Raw genomic sequence first — 15,918 nt, 5'->3', positions numbered from 1 at the left:
CTAATGTGAATGACTATGACATTTCTTCCCATCCAAAATTTCCCAGTCTTAGTTTAAAACTGCTCAGATTAAAATCCTGGGGACGCTTTTCTTTTTGGAACCTGAGACAGAGGTTATACAGTCTACCAGTGAGAAACAGAAAATGAGAATTGACCACCCCCCCCCATTTTTTTTTTAAAAAACAAAGGATGATCAGCCCTAATAAGTATTAGGATATTTTATAAAAGTATAATGGTAATAAAAAGACAACTGTGTTCCTGGCACAAAAATTACAGAAAAATAAAGGCATAGCATACAAACAGAAAGACTCAGTACACATGAAAGAGGCAATATATTATACCTGAAAAAAGAAATGGCTAATCTCGGAGGAGTTGGGTCTTTATATATTAATATAAAAACTGCAGAAGAATTTAGTTAAACAAAAGCATTAAAAAAAATAAAAGAAAATGCTAGTAAATATTCACTGGAAGGATATGGACTCCACACAAAAGAGACAGTAGGTATCTCAAAGGTGAAGATTACAACCAAACTGTAAAATCTAAATTTCTAGCTCTAAAATGATTATCATTAAAAAAAAAAAAGCAAATGGCAATCTGGCCTGTACTTACAACAAGTATGACAAAAGGTATTTATGTTAATAATACGTAGAGTTTTTTACAAATCAAAAGTACTAACTTAAGTCTTTGATGAATAAATGAATACCAATATCCTAACAGATTTAGGACTACGAGACATTACAAAGTAATTTTTTAAATTGGGAGCTAAATAAGGGTTGAGGATTTCTTCTTTTTAATACAGATGACTGTGGAGAAGAGTTAACTTAGTAGTCTGAGACTGCTATCCTTGGTAAGGTCCGCTTCCATGGAAAGGTTAGCCCTTTGGCTGGTGGCTGTGAATCTGGCTGATCAACAGTTTCTTATACTGATATAAAACTCCCAAAACAATGAGAAGCTTACTGTGCCTAAACTGTATAAACAATATAGTTTATGTTCTTAAAGAGGAATCTGGTTTCCTGAGGACTTTCCTCTATGAGCCTCTTGCTTGTGCTATTTTTTGCTTTGTATTCTTAACTATAATCTTAGCCATGAGAACAAATACATTCTGTTTTATGACTCCTAAAGAAATTTTTAAATAGAGGTGGCTTTGGGGACCCCCCGCCAGTACAATTGTTCCAGCATTGTTTGTTGAAAAGACTATCCTCTTTCTATTGAATTACCTTGGGATCTTTGTCAAAACTCTACTGACCAACTTTATACTTTTCAATTGTGCTGTTCATCTTAGAGGTGCTTACATTCCATATAACTTGTAGAATCAACTTCTTAATTTCTACCAAAAAAGCCTGGGATTTCACTCAATTTACAGATCTTTCTGACACTTAAAAATATTGACAATATTGATTATTCTATTCTGTGAACACTGCGTATCTTTCCAATTACTTAACTCTTCTTTAATTTCTCTCAGTGATATTTTGAGGTCTTCAGTGTACATATCCTGCATATACTTTGTGGAACCTCTCCTTAAGTATTTTTCATCTACTATAAATACTACTTTCAATTTTGAACTGTTTGTTGCTAGTAAGCAGAACTATAAGTGACTATTACATGGTTACTGATCTTGTATTCTACAACCTTACTATATCATTTTTTGTAGACTCTTTGGTATGGTCTATGTACACTATGTGAATCAAGACAGCTTTACTTCATACTTTCAAATCTATAAGCCTTTATTTCTTTTTCTTGCCTTGTTGCATTGGATCAGACCTTCACTTCAATGTAGAACAGAAGTTTTGTGAACAAATATCCTGTTCCTGACCAGAGGAGAAACGCATTAAGTTCTCTCACTATTTAAATTAGATGTAGGATTCATAGACCCCTTTTATTAAATTGAGAAATTTCCCCTCTAATCCTCATTTGCAAAGAGTATCTGCGATTTTTCATCACAAATGTTAAAACAAAGGTATTCTTAATCATTAAAAAAAAAAATTCACTGCTTGACAGCATATGCTATAGACTTGAAAATGTTGTATCTTTAACCCGCCAATGTGGTCATTCACAGTGGTACATTACTGTCAAACAGTCAATGTGGTACAACAATATTCATAGTGAAAAACTGGAAGCCACAAAAATGCCCCCAAAATAAAAAAAAGTTAAATAAATTACTGTATACAAAAAGAGCACTTTTTAGCATTCAAAATTATGTAGCAAAGAACATTTAATAAAATAGGAAATGCTTACAGCATAATATTAAGAGATAAAAAGCTAGAGAAATCTATGATTCCAATTTTGTGTAAGTATGCATATGAGTGGTAGGACTAGTAATAATAAAAAAAAATTTTTTCTATACTTTCTATATTTTTTACAATAAACCTGAAAAATCCAATGTCAGGTGTGGTGCTTGGCAACTACAGTAGCTCAATAAATGCTATTTTAAAAATGCCAAATGAAAGTATAGCTGTGCTCTGAAATGACTTGCACTTAATCTACCTGCTAGATTACCTAATGTTCTCCATCCTATAAAATATGTGTGCTGAAGCACAAAGCATACTAAATGCTAGAAATTGTACTGCAGTCTCCCATGACTGCAGACTTTTGTTCCACTGGCTGAATTATATCCTAATTACAAGTCAGTAGTAATATTTGTTCCATTCATTTTTTGCTAATTGTACTGTCATTACGTAATCTACTCAAGACATTCTGTAAACTGTTGGAAACCAAGAGCAAAATGACAAGCTGTCTGGGGGAATTCCCTAGCAGTTCAGCGGTTAGAACTCTGCTCTTTCATTCCTGAGTGTGTGTGTTCAATCCCTGGTCAGGGAACTAAGATCCCACAAGGCATGCAAGCATGGCCAAAAAAACCCAAAACCCACTAAAAACACAAACAAAAAACCCCAAGAAGTTGTTTTTATGAAAACTAAGTTGAATATTTTGGAAATATTTAATAAAAGTAAATCTGTAAAACTGATTTCTGATGGATTGGGGGAGGGGTAAGACAATTCTAAAAACGGAAAAAACTAAACACATTTAGAAGATTTCTCTACTAAGACTAATCTGGAGTATTTTTCATACTCAAAAGCAAAAGAACTTTTCCTTAAAACAAAAGGCTGGTAAATTAACAGTACATTTAAATATTTCAAATGAAAACATTTAACATGTTTCAACTATTCTTTATGCTTCCTCACCTTCAATGAATTTTTGGCCAAGCATCAATAACTACTAGTCCTCACTGCACTAAATAAGAGCATATCTACTGTACTCTGGTAAGAAAAATTATTAAAATTAAAAGGATCAGTGGAGTTGGGGAGTGGAGTACTACATCTCTTTCACCCTATTGATTTACCTCATAAAGCATGAGTCGAACATCTGCCTGCTGACCTAAGCATCTCTTCAAACTATCCATGATCTCAAGGCAAAAGGTCTCATTGGCAACAGAATTGTAACGGCTATGGATATCCACATGGACCTGAAAGGAAGAGAGGTCAGTTCATGAAGATCTTACCTGAGTAAGTATTAATAGTTCCATTAAGGAGTAAAATGAGCTGGTATTTTTGGTTAAAGAACCTTACATTTAGCTTTCCCCATATGGCAAAACCCAGGGCTGAGGCAGACACTATAATCATTATCAAGCCATGATAAGTATCTTATTCTATTTTGGAATAAGAATTTTCAAGCACTTAAAAAAAATTAACTTACTCATTCCTTAAGATTTTCCTTGGCAATGTGGTACAATATTCCTAAGTCACCTACTTAGGAAGGCACACAGATTATTTCATGCCACTAGAATTTAGTAGTCATAATAAACTTAATTTTACTTAAAAGGCTGAGAATTGAGCTCTTCTGAGGGTTCCATGAACTCCTGAGAGGTTTAGAGGCAGGTAGTTTTGTTTAGATATGGACATGACAAAGAATAATACTGCCTGTTTGATTTACATAATAATTTCAGCAATTATAGACCAAGAACCCTAATCCTTATTTCAGGCATCTTAGTGAGGTAGTATTATTAATACTGCTGCTGCTGCTGCTAAGTCACTTCAGTCGTGTCCGACTCTGTGTGACCCCATAGACGGCAGCCCACCAGCTCCCCCATCCCTGGGATTCTCCAGGCAAGAACACTGGAGTGGGTTGCCATTTCCTTCTGAGGTCAAATCCTAGTTCTACACTTTACTGGCTATATCACTTAGGGCAAATTATTAACCTCTCTCTGTCTCAGTTTTCTTATATTTAAAATAGGGATATTAGCCATTCATAAATGATATCCAGTGTTCCTAATATTTAATCTATGGCATAAGTTATAAACAAAAGTGGTGAGCTGTTGTAACAGCAATAAAGGATTCCTAAAGAAACTGCTATACAGATGTCTCTTATTTACAAATCATATTAGTACTGAATTTAAATGACAATTTTACTGCTGCAAAGCCTAGATTATCATATTATTGTAAAAAGCTTTGTTTTCTTAGATTACAGGTTTTATCAGGTGTGCAAATAAATAAACTATTAAAACTGAGGACAGTAACAGTATTTACCTAGAGAACTGCTGTGAAGGTTAAATGAGAAAATAAATGTAAAGCACTCAGAACAGTGTCTAGCACAGTGTTGTCCATTAGAAACACAATACAAATTACAAATGCAAGCTGTATATATAATATTAAGTTTTCTAATAGCCAAATCAAAAGAGTAAAAAGAAATTGGTGAAATTAATTTTAACATTTTACTTAGCCCAACACAGCCAAAATATTATCTCAACACATAATCAAAATAAAAAATTATGATATATTTTACACTTTTATCTCACACTAAGTCTTCAAAATCCAGTGTGTTGTTTTATATATACAGCACAACTCAATTTGAACTAGCCACATTTCAATCAACATACAGTTCAAGAGCCAACTTGAAGCTAGAGGCTACCATACAGCAAATTTGCCATCAGTAAGTGATGGCTGATATTATCATCATCAGATCCTCAGTTTCAGGATCATCTGTACAACCAGAACCCGAGTAAAAAAATCTTTACATCATCAACTACTGCATCAGTACACACATGATAAGCTGGTGTGAAAAAAAGTCCTTACCTGGCTAACACCAATAGACTGGCTGCACTGAGAAGACGACAAGCTGCCTAAAACTTTGAAGTTCTTCAATAGCAGTAAAAACCCAGCAACTGCAGATTTTCGGGCATCAAGCTGGCTAGCTCAGGAATAGACAGAGAAGAAGTTACCAAACAGTACTGATTTCACAGGAATAAGCTTTTGTGTCAGAAAAATCCAGTTAGTTTTATACAGAAAAAGAATGTGTATTAACAATGAAGAACAGAGCAAAATAAACATACTAAACAAGGCATAGCTGTTCACATCAATTAGGAAGGACAGGAATTCAGCTGAAGTTTTCATCTACTTAACCTCATGACACCATCTCTACTCTTCTCTATCCTGCTGACAAGCCTTTGTGGGCAGTGAGAACAAGAGTCCTGAGAGGCTGCACAATGAGTTGATAAGTCAAACATAAGTACTAAACAACAAAGGAAATTGTTGATTTTCTGAGTCTAAAGGAGACTTCCCTTCTACATAGAGGAGTGCAGTGCTTGGCACCTTGTAAACCCTCCATCCAGAGAAACCATTCATCTCACTGAGACTACAACATACAATGCTGGCCTATCACACACGCTTCTGGGAAAGGACTAACAAAAACTGTCCGCTCTACAACATGGAGAAACAGCATTTGGCTGCTTACTAGTTGCTCCTCTGAATACCCATGAGTGTACTATAATATGGACAATGTGACAATAATTTGGTATTTTATCCTTAAAGTAGCAAATTCTTTCCACAGTACTCATCTCATAATCCCTTTAGGAGATGGTACTGTCATCTCGATCGTGCTTTAGAAATTTGCATGACTGCTGTACTAGAGGTGACTGCAGAGAGGACTTTAGGTAACATTAGAGAGCGTCATTTCCTAGGATCTCAGGGGATGCTACATACCTGGCAAACATGGCTTTCCGAAGGACAAGTATCAAGGAGTCTCTTATTGACATGCTGACTTTGAGAAGGGGCTGAAAGAGGAAGAATCAGTGTTAAAAACAGCAATTTGTTTATTAGCCTTAGCACATTTCTATTCAATACTGTCACCATTTGGCTTAAGAAAGCTTGGTTCCATTTTATAAACACGCTGCAATGTTTATTGCACTTAGTAATAAGAAGAGTTAATACTAATGCTAAATTGAAACTAGTTGTGAATACCTTTATATCTATTGTCTTCAATTAATAATTTCCTAAGAGCCTTTCAATTACTTCACTGACTTGAAACAGAATCAAAGGAGAGAGAATAGTACTATGAAGAGGGGATAAACTTGGAAAATAAACCCTAGCTCAGTGCTTCTGCTCTTTTAATAGAAGGTTCTGTCTTAGAATCAAGGGAAACAGGATTTCTTATACATACGTAATTATGAAGAAATACATCAGACTTCCACTGCAACCTTGTTCATGAGCTGCTTAGGAGTCAAAAGACTTACCTGCACTGCCTTCAGCAGTCCTTGTACGGTTTGAACGGGTAGAAAGGACAAATAGTCAAAAGTTTCTGTAACTTTAGATGAACAACTTTGAAGAACTAATGGTGAATACTTGATGATATCTGAAAGTAGGTCTGAAAAATGGAAGCTATGATCAGTTGCCTCAAATAACTAAAGAGGTTTTAAATAAAAGGAGCATAAATATAGAAAAAGAAATGATAAAAAAGTTTTCTGCTCCTTTCTCAAATAAGGCAAGTAATATACATTTCTGCTGATCCTATATACTGTAAGGTCAATGGTAACCAGATACTTTTAAAAAATTTTATGTCCAAAAGGAAGGAAGAAACTCATTATAGTGCCTGAACAACCAGCACACATTGTCTTCATATTTCCAAGCTGAAATAAATCAATAAATATTTATGAATTTTTATTATAAACAAGCATAATTATATGGTCCTACAAGGAATATACAGAAACACAAAACACGGTCTCTCTTCCTTCAAGAATGATAATTTAGATGAAAATCAAGAAAAAAAATTTTTTTTAATTTTATTTTTAATTGGATGATAATTACTTTACAATATTGTGCTGGTTTCTGCCATACATCAACATGAATCAGCCACAGGTATACTTATATTCCCTCCCTCTGAAACCTCCCTCCCATCTTCCAAGAAAAAAATATTTTAAAAGAATGAAAGAAGTAACAAAATCATATCAAGTATCTAATAATTCCAAACACTGTTCACTGTCTATGAAACAGTAGAGAATTTAAATAGGAGTGTAAAGAAAGTGATCATTATGGGATGGTATGCTTTAGGTGAGCAAAGAGGAAAAGGAAATTTAAGTTATATTCTAAAGAATGCACAAAGAAACAGGGAAAAGTCCAAGTAAAAGTACAGGAAGGTAAGTGTAAGACATATTCAAAGGATGGTGGGGAACTCTGTGGAGGTGGGGTGAAGGATTCAGAAAAGTAAATAATGGAAGTTAATGCTGGAAAGTGAGATTCAATCAAATTGTCAGGGACTTTTTTGTTTTTTTTTGGCCATGCCATGTGGCATCTAGGATCTTAAGTTTCGAAACCAGGGATGAACCCAGGCTCACATCAGTGAAAGCACCAAGTCCTAACCACCGGACAGCCAGGGTGCTCCATCAAGAACTTGAAGTAAGAGGATAAAGACCTGGTAATTTATGAAACAAGGTACTGGTGATTTCTGGGTGACAGACAGATGTTTTGGGAATACTGTTCTGGTAGCAATTTGCAGGGTGAATTGCTGCAGAGAGAAAAGAAAGCAGGGAAGCCAGTTAGGAAGCTGCTGCAGTAGCCTAAATGGAAGGTTATAAAGTTGGGAATTAGACAAATTGATGTCTGTGTGTGGCAGGGAGGGTATAAAAAAGAAGATAAAAACCATGAGGGAAAGAATGAGAGAACTTAGGTACCAAATGTATTCCAGAAGACTAAAAGAAATTCTAGCCTCTGGGACTCAGACATCCATGTTTCAGCTAACAGAAATAGGGACAAAGAAAGAGGTTGTTCGAAGGAAACAGTATTACATTTGAAATAAAAGAAAAAAAAAAAAAGCTAAATGGAAACAGCTAGCAGGAATGAAGGCACTCAGGCACTGAACTAAGCAAATAGTCCTGACATAAAGATTTGGGAGCCATGCCCACAAAAGCTCCCCCCCCCAAAAAAAAACCAAAACAAAACTGAAATCGTGAGAACAGAGGTGATGATATCTACAAGTAAGAGAATGTATAAAAAGAGGAAGAGACACTTTCCACCACGATGGAGTAACACTAACCAGTTATCTTCACTTTAAACACCTACAACAAAACAAGCCAAATTACATAAAACAACAATTTTCAAACACTAGATAATAAGCAGTACACAAAATGATCCCTGAGAGAGGGAAATACATGAGGAGAGGCTTATAATTGTCCCATGTTACTGCCTGGAGAGCTTCTAGACAGGAACACAGAGAAAAACTCAGAAGCCAGTGGTCTTCCTGAGTTAGAGACAGAGTTGAGAATTCAGGAAAGCCAAGGCAGCTAGCACTAGAAAGGAAAGGGCTGCAGTGAAAGCACCCTGGAGATGTGCAGGGGGCTCTCCTTGCATGTGAGCTGAGTGCTCCTCAGCATATGTATGTGAAAAAACAACCTGAGTGAAGCTAAAAGTTACTGGCAAGGAGTAGGCAAATCCATTCTCTGAGGTCATAAAGGGCAGGAAATAGTTCACATTCACAACACCCACACTGTACACACCTCATAATATACAAGGAACATTGCCTTAATTGCAGCATCAAGTTAGCCCTAGATTAAAAGCTGAATGGTCTTTCATTACACAACACAGAAATAATCATCAAAAGGATTAAATACTTTCCAAGAAACAAGTGAAAGTGAAGTCGCTCAGTTGTGTCTGACTCTTTGTGACCCCATGGACTATAGCCCACCAGGCTCCTCTATCTATGGAATTTTCTAGGCAAGAGTACTGGAGTGGTTTGCCATTTCCTTTTCCAGGGGATCTTTCCAACTCAGGGATCAAACCCAGGTCTCCCACATTGCGGGCAGACGCTTTACCATCTGAGTCACCAGGGAACTTAAAGCTCAAGAATATTTGAAGGAAAAAAAAATCCAGCAAATCAACAATGTGAAACTCATAAAGTCTGCCATCTGATCAAAACTTATTAATGATGCAAAGAAGCAGGAAAACACAACTCATGATGAAGACGACATAAATCAACAAAAACATATCAGAAACAACACAATGATAGAATTAGTAGACCAAACCTAAATAACACACTTCTAAATAACCCATGCATTAAAGAACAAATCACAAGAGAAATGAAAAAGTATGTGGAACGGAATGAAAATAAAAAACAAAATTTATAGGATGCAGCTAAAGCAATGTTTAGATGGAAATTTACAGTGTAACGCCTGTATTGAAAAAAAAGAGAAAGACCTCAAATTAATGACACATGCATTTAACCAAAGGTAGCACAGACTAAACCCAAGGTAAGAAGTGGAAAGGACCCAAAAAAGCACACAAATCAATAAAAACTAAAAACAGAAAAACAACAGAGAAACTCAATGAAATGAAAAGCAGGGTCTTAGAAAAAAATCAATAAAATTGATAAACCTCTTGCTGCTGCTGCTAAGTCACTTCAGTCGTATCCAACTCTGTGCAACCCCATAGACGGCAGCCCACCAGGCTCCCCCGTCCCTGGGATTCTCCAGGCAAGAACACTGGAGTGGGGTGCCATTTCCTTCTCCAATGCAGCAAAGTGAAAAGTAAAAGTGAAGTCGCTCAGTCGTGTCCGACTCTTCGCGACCCCATGGACTGCAGCCTACCAGGCTCCTCCATCCATGGGCTTTTCCAGGCAAGAGTACTGGAGTGGGGTGCCATTGCCTTCTCCGAAACCTCTTGCTGGTAAACACAGTATTCCAATAATACTATATTTTATGGACTCTGAAATCTAAAATTTTCATGTATCAGAAATATTCTTCTATTGATTTTTTTCACCCACTTTAAAAAAGCAAAATGAACCCAATGCAAGCAAGAGGAAGGAAATAATAAAAAGCAAAATTTGGTGAAATTGAAAATAAAAAACCAATAGAGAAAATTCAAACTAAAATCCCATTCTTTGAAAGGCTGTAAGCTGACAAGTTTCTAAGCCAGATTGATAAAGAAAAAAAGACAAATCACTGATATCAAGAATGCCTGAGTTTGCAGATGACGTGATTTCTATGTAGAAAATCTTGAAGAATTGCTGAAAAGCTACTAGAACTAATAAATGGGTTTAGCATGGCTGCAGGGGATAAGGTCAACATTAAAAAAGCAACTATTTCTACATGACAACAGTTAGCAATCTACAAATTGAAAAATTTTTAAATACTATTTACAACAGTGTCAAAAAAATGAAATAGGGATCAACTGACAAAAGATACAAGATACACACACTAAAAATATAGAACAGTGTTGAAAGAAATTGAAGACCTAAATAAATGGAGAGATATACTGTATTCATGAGTTAGACGACTCAATATGGTTAAGATGCCAATTCTCTTCCACATTAATCCATAGATTTGAGGCAATCTCCATCAAAACTTGAGCAGACTTTTTATAAAACTTGACAAACTGATTAGTAAATTTACTTGGAAATATAAAGGACCTAGAATAGCCAAAATTATTTTGAAAAAGAACAAAGTTAAAGGACTTACACTATTGATTCTAAGACTCAATATGAAGCTATAGCAATCAAGACATAACATAGCTCACTGGAATAGAAGATTCCTAAAATAGATCCACACATTATATAGTTAGTTGATTTCAATAAAGAAGCCATAGTAATTCAATGAAGGAAAGATAATCTTTTCAAAAAACTGTGCTGGAACAATTGGATAGCTATAAGCAAAAAAACAAACTGTTATATTATACCATACACAGAATTTAACAAAACTGGATCATATATTTAAGTACAACAGATGAAAATATAAAACTTCTAGTAGAAAATATAGGAGAAACCTTAGGGACCTTGGATTTGGCAAAAAAATTTTTTAAATACATGACACAAAAAGCAGCAACTATACAAAGAAATTGATGAACTGACAAAAATATTTGCTCTTCAAATGACATTGTTACAAAAATTAAAAGTCAAACCACAGACCAGGAGAAAATATTTGCAAAACCTGTATCTGACAAAGGATTTGGAAAAATTTCAAAATTATGCTGAAAAAACTAAACCAAAAGGAAAAAGAAAAAAAAAGGTACATATTGTAGGATTCCATTTACACAAAATATTTAAAATTTATAGTGACAGAAAGCAGACCAGACTAGATAGGTCAGGGAAGGAAAAGAGAGATGCAAGAATACATCAGAAAAAGGCACCAGGAAACATTTCTGGGTGATAGATAGGTTCATGGTCTTCCCCAGTGGCTCAGCAGGTGAAGAATCTGCTTGCAATGCAGGAGATAAGGGTTCAATACCCAGGTTGGGAAGATCCCCTAGAGGAGGGCATGGCAAACCACTCCAGTATTCTTGCCAGGGAAATCCCATGGACAGAGGACTCTGGCAGGCTATAGTCCAGGAGGTTGCAAAGGGTTGGACATGACTGAAAACTTAGCGCCCACACAGATATGTTCATCTTGACTGTGGTGATGGTCTCCATTTCACGGGTGTACACACACACCAAAAGTCAAACTGTTATACTGTAAATATGTGTACATTACTGTACCTCATTGTATTTCAGTAAAGCTGAATGTAAAGAAAGAAAAAGTAGAATGAAATGTCAAGTATAGAACTTTGGAGAACCTTGACATTTAAGGATAGAAGAAAGAAAACCAATCTCTAAGAAGAAAGAAAAACTGATCAAAGGCAGGATAAAAGATGCAAACTATTACAGTTATCAGAGAACTTCAGGAGAGTTATAAATAGTGTAGAATGAAAAGGAAATTAAGGAAGTTGATGATTAAGATGAGTGGATTTAGGCATTAGGAAATATGTACGAAAAAAACAAAAAATTCAGAGGTCACCAAAGAGACCAAAGAGGTCACCAAATGACCACTGGTCACTCTGACCAATGAAGTCAGAATGTCAAGGGTTAAGAGAGTGGGAGGTCAATAAGTAGACAGCAGAAGGACAGGACTCACTTGACAATTATTAAAACAAAAAAGAGAGAAAGCTGATGCAAAGTAGAAGTTTCACTCATATGCTCCTTTCCTTCTTGACAACCATAGACAATATAAAAGAATTTATTTTTACTGGCATCATAATCAAAGATCTTGCATTAATCTACTATATCATTAAGGTTTTTTCCCAGGATCCAAAGCATTATGACATTTAAATAAAAATATTCCTGACAACTTTTCCCACCCTTTCAAAGTTCAATACCTAAGAAATGATTGATGGGGGAGGATGCTCTGGTAACAACCCTGTTGAGGACCTGCTCCAGAATTTCTTGTCTGATCATCTCATGGATCTAAAAGGAGCAGAAGAATCAATAAAATATTCCTTGGTGAACTTCAGCTTACAATTGTATTAATACCTATTAGGCAGAATAAAGAAAAGTTTGAATATGGGTAAAACTGGACTGCTTATTTCAAAGACAAACATTATGCGAATCATCTGGAAAGAATCATTGAATTATCATCCTGTACTCAAATGATTCATTAACCAGGCAAACTTTTATTAGCCTTATAGAGAGATCATATGAAAGTACTGCTACATGTAAGGTCCAGCAGCAAACAGGAATAATTCTACCTAGGTATCTACTATTAGGTCAACGTCCATATTTCTGACAGTATGCACAACTTTCATATTAAAATTTAAAAGCCCATAAAAAAACCCTGAAAATCTAGAAAATCTTCAATAACCCTGTCCTCAGTTTCTAGAAGCAGAGTAGTTGCCTTAAAAAGGACCTGTTTTGAATTTTTACTTGAACTTTAGCTAAATTTCATACCTGAACTTGATTACTTTCGGTAGAGACTGATTTCTTTCAGACTCTGGATTAATAATTTGATTATTAGTAAATTCTATGTTCTACAGATACCGTGACAAGGCCAACAACTGTGTGAACCAAGTAGAACCTTGATTTAAAAAAAAGACTAATTTTAAAACAAAAAATATTAAGTCTCTTATTCTAAGAATGTTTTAAAATCAGATTACTGTTAAAGAGTCATGTGTATCTAACATACAACCCTCAAGGACTATTATATGGTATTCACTTTACTTCTGGATCAGAACATCAGATTTACATTTAAATTGACCTCCAAATAACACTGTTAGCAGATACTTTTGGTATGTAGATACACTGAAGAATGGATGTCAAGATGACTTAGAGAAATCACTAGCAAAGCAAATTTGTTTAGCCTCAGATATGATCTTATTTAGATTGAGATAACAATCGTAATATGGTAATGAATTAAAAGAATATGAATTTCCCATTTGGGGTTCTTCAAAAACAATAAACCAATAGGCATGATTCTTCAAATTTGATGTTCTACAGCGACCTAAAAGATTATTTTTTGTATAAGGGTATAAAAAAAAATTCAGAAATGATTTACTGCTGGAGGAAGAAGAGGAAATCATAAGGAAGCTAACCTATATTCAAACTTCTAAGAAATGGTCAGAAAGAACAGAAATTAGAATAGATGAAAAACTCAGATAAAGACTGAGAAAGTATTCATCAAACTGCATCTATTAATGTTTCAACTATTATCCCAGTTTCTGTTCTCAGAAACTGCTACATACTCAAATTGCCCAGTCCCCCAAACTCCCAGGTGAATGTCCTATTTGTAGTATAATACAACAAAATGAGGGAATGGTTGCTGAACTCGAGTCTCACCTTGAAAGTTTCCAATAGGATATTAGCTCCCAGCTTACAAGCATGCTGGTTTGGCATTCTAGAAAGACCTGAGCTGGTTTCAGCAGTTTTTCCATCAAGAATCTTCTTTGGCCCATAGGAATCCATTAAAATGAAGCCAAATTCTACCAAGCCCTGAGTAACATGATCCCAACTATGAACACTGCAGGAAAACAAAGTTTAGTTAAGAAGAAAAACTTAATAAAACACCTTACCTCTACACTCTTTGCCATGTTACACATTTCCCAAACCTGACCTGTATAACCAACACCCCACATGAGTCTTTCCTTTTCATGTACCCTTAATCTGGCAAAATTCTGAATTTTTGGAGGAACAGTAATGGGGAATTGGTAGGCAAGCAATCTCTACCGACAGATCACCATGAAAATCCAGAAACTATGGAACATGAAGCAACATATGGAAGAAACTGGAATATTTCAGTGTACAGATCATTAGAGATTGCCACTCAAGATTTCATGACTACATTTTAATTTCTGCTTCTACTATTCCCCTCATGCCAATAACAACACATATACATATGCTTACAAGTTTGTCTTCCTCTCTAGATTGAGATTCTCTATGGTGGAGAGCACACTGTAGTCATATTTTTGCTCATAGAGCCTAGCACAAATTCTGGCATATAGAAGGTACTCGGTAAATATTTATAATAGGAACATTTATATTCATATTTATTTCATATTCATATTTATAGTAGGAATTGGTCTGATGAATGACTGGATTTCAAAAGCATGAAATAAAACTACAACCAACCTTTGGAAAGCAAGAGAATCCCTGGTGATTTTATACCACTTAATGTTACCCACTATAGTGGAAATCATGTTTATAATAACCTTTATATCATTACATCTACCTGCTAAACAGCAACAAATTATAATGCAGCATTAAAGAATGAAAGAGTTGTGAATAGATTCTCATAACATTCTGACAGATTTTAACAACAGTCACACTCTGGGGATCTGGGATCAAGATAATAAAATGAGTACATGCTCCATTTTTCCCAACCTGAATACTTACAAATGACAGAAAAGATAGATATAACTGTGTGTGAATGTCTATATGTGGTGCATGCATACAATCCATGATAACGTGGAAAAATAAGAGGTGCTTTGACTGTCTAGAAATTATGAAGAATCCTTAAAAAATGAAAGTAATAGAAGGAAAAAAGAAATCATAGACAGCATTATGCAGACTGAAAGGGTGCCTCCAAAAGCGGATGCCAAGGGTAGGTATGCTGGGAACTGGAAGGAACCCTGGGGCAACTTTTGTGGTGACTGGCTAGGATACCCCTGGATGAAGTTCAGTACACATCAACCTTCTCCACCTTTTTCTCCAAGACCTCACTGCATCTGGGGCCTGAGAGGCAGAGCAGCACTCTGAGAGGATGACAACATGCTGAAGGATGAGGGAGACACCATACCTAGAAGATCAGCCCCTGGTACATCCTACTGCTACCCTCGTATCCCTGAGGTAGAGTGTGTTAAATAAATACAGCACTCTCAGACAAACTAATGGGGAACGTCAAATATGATAATAAGGAAATAAGTAATCACCAAATACAAGAAAATAATACGACCAGGAAAGAGAAGCACCAAACTCAACAAAGAGAACCAATCCTATGGGAAAAGATTAATGGAACAAATAGAAGATTTTAAAAGTCTAATGAATATTCTCAGAGAAGAAAGACTATTGCAAGAAACAAAAAATAAACTGTTATGAAAAAACAACCAAGTGGAAATTTTGGAAATAAAAAACATGATGGATAGAGTGAAAACCTCAGCAGATGGCCTAAGAATAAAATGCACAGAACTGAAGAAGTAACTAAAGAATGAGCTCAGGAATTTTTATTTTATTTTGGCTGTGCCAGGTGTTAGTTGTGGCATGCAGGATCTAGTTCTCTGATTAGGAATCAAACCCAGGGCTCCTGCATTGGGAGCATGGAGTTTTAGCCACTGGACCATGAGCAAAGTCCCAGGAATTTTTGTAGAACTTGACACAAAAAGACAAAAATACATAAAGTATGAAAGAAAAATTGAGACATAGTATA

General features: G+C 35.5%; 1 protein-coding gene across 3 annotated transcripts in view; it reads right to left on the bottom strand.

The window, feature by feature from the left end:
- The window catches only part of FANCI (FA complementation group I), a 64,312-nt gene that overhangs the window by 23,316 nt on the left and 25,078 nt on the right, over nt 1-15,918 (bottom strand). For all 3 annotated transcript variants that reach the window (XM_027520633.1, XM_027520634.1, XM_027520635.1), the window contains exons 13-18: nt 13,836-14,016; nt 12,383-12,470; nt 6,502-6,632; nt 5,972-6,042; nt 5,066-5,180; nt 3,337-3,459 (exon numbers count right to left, since the gene is read on the bottom strand). In XM_027520633.1, coding sequence (XP_027376434.1) covers nt 3,337-3,459; nt 5,066-5,180; nt 5,972-6,042; nt 6,502-6,632; nt 12,383-12,470; nt 13,836-14,016 — 709 coding nt within the window. The remainder of the gene's footprint in view (nt 1-3,336; nt 3,460-5,065; nt 5,181-5,971; nt 6,043-6,501; nt 6,633-12,382; nt 12,471-13,835; nt 14,017-15,918) is intronic.

Source organism: Bos indicus x Bos taurus, chromosome 21, assembly GCF_003369695.1.
Source record: "Bos indicus x Bos taurus breed Angus x Brahman F1 hybrid chromosome 21, Bos_hybrid_MaternalHap_v2.0, whole genome shotgun sequence".
Classification (NCBI taxonomy): Eukaryota; Metazoa; Chordata; class Mammalia; order Artiodactyla; family Bovidae; genus Bos; species Bos indicus x Bos taurus.
This window is presented reverse-complemented; position numbering and strand designations above follow the sequence as displayed.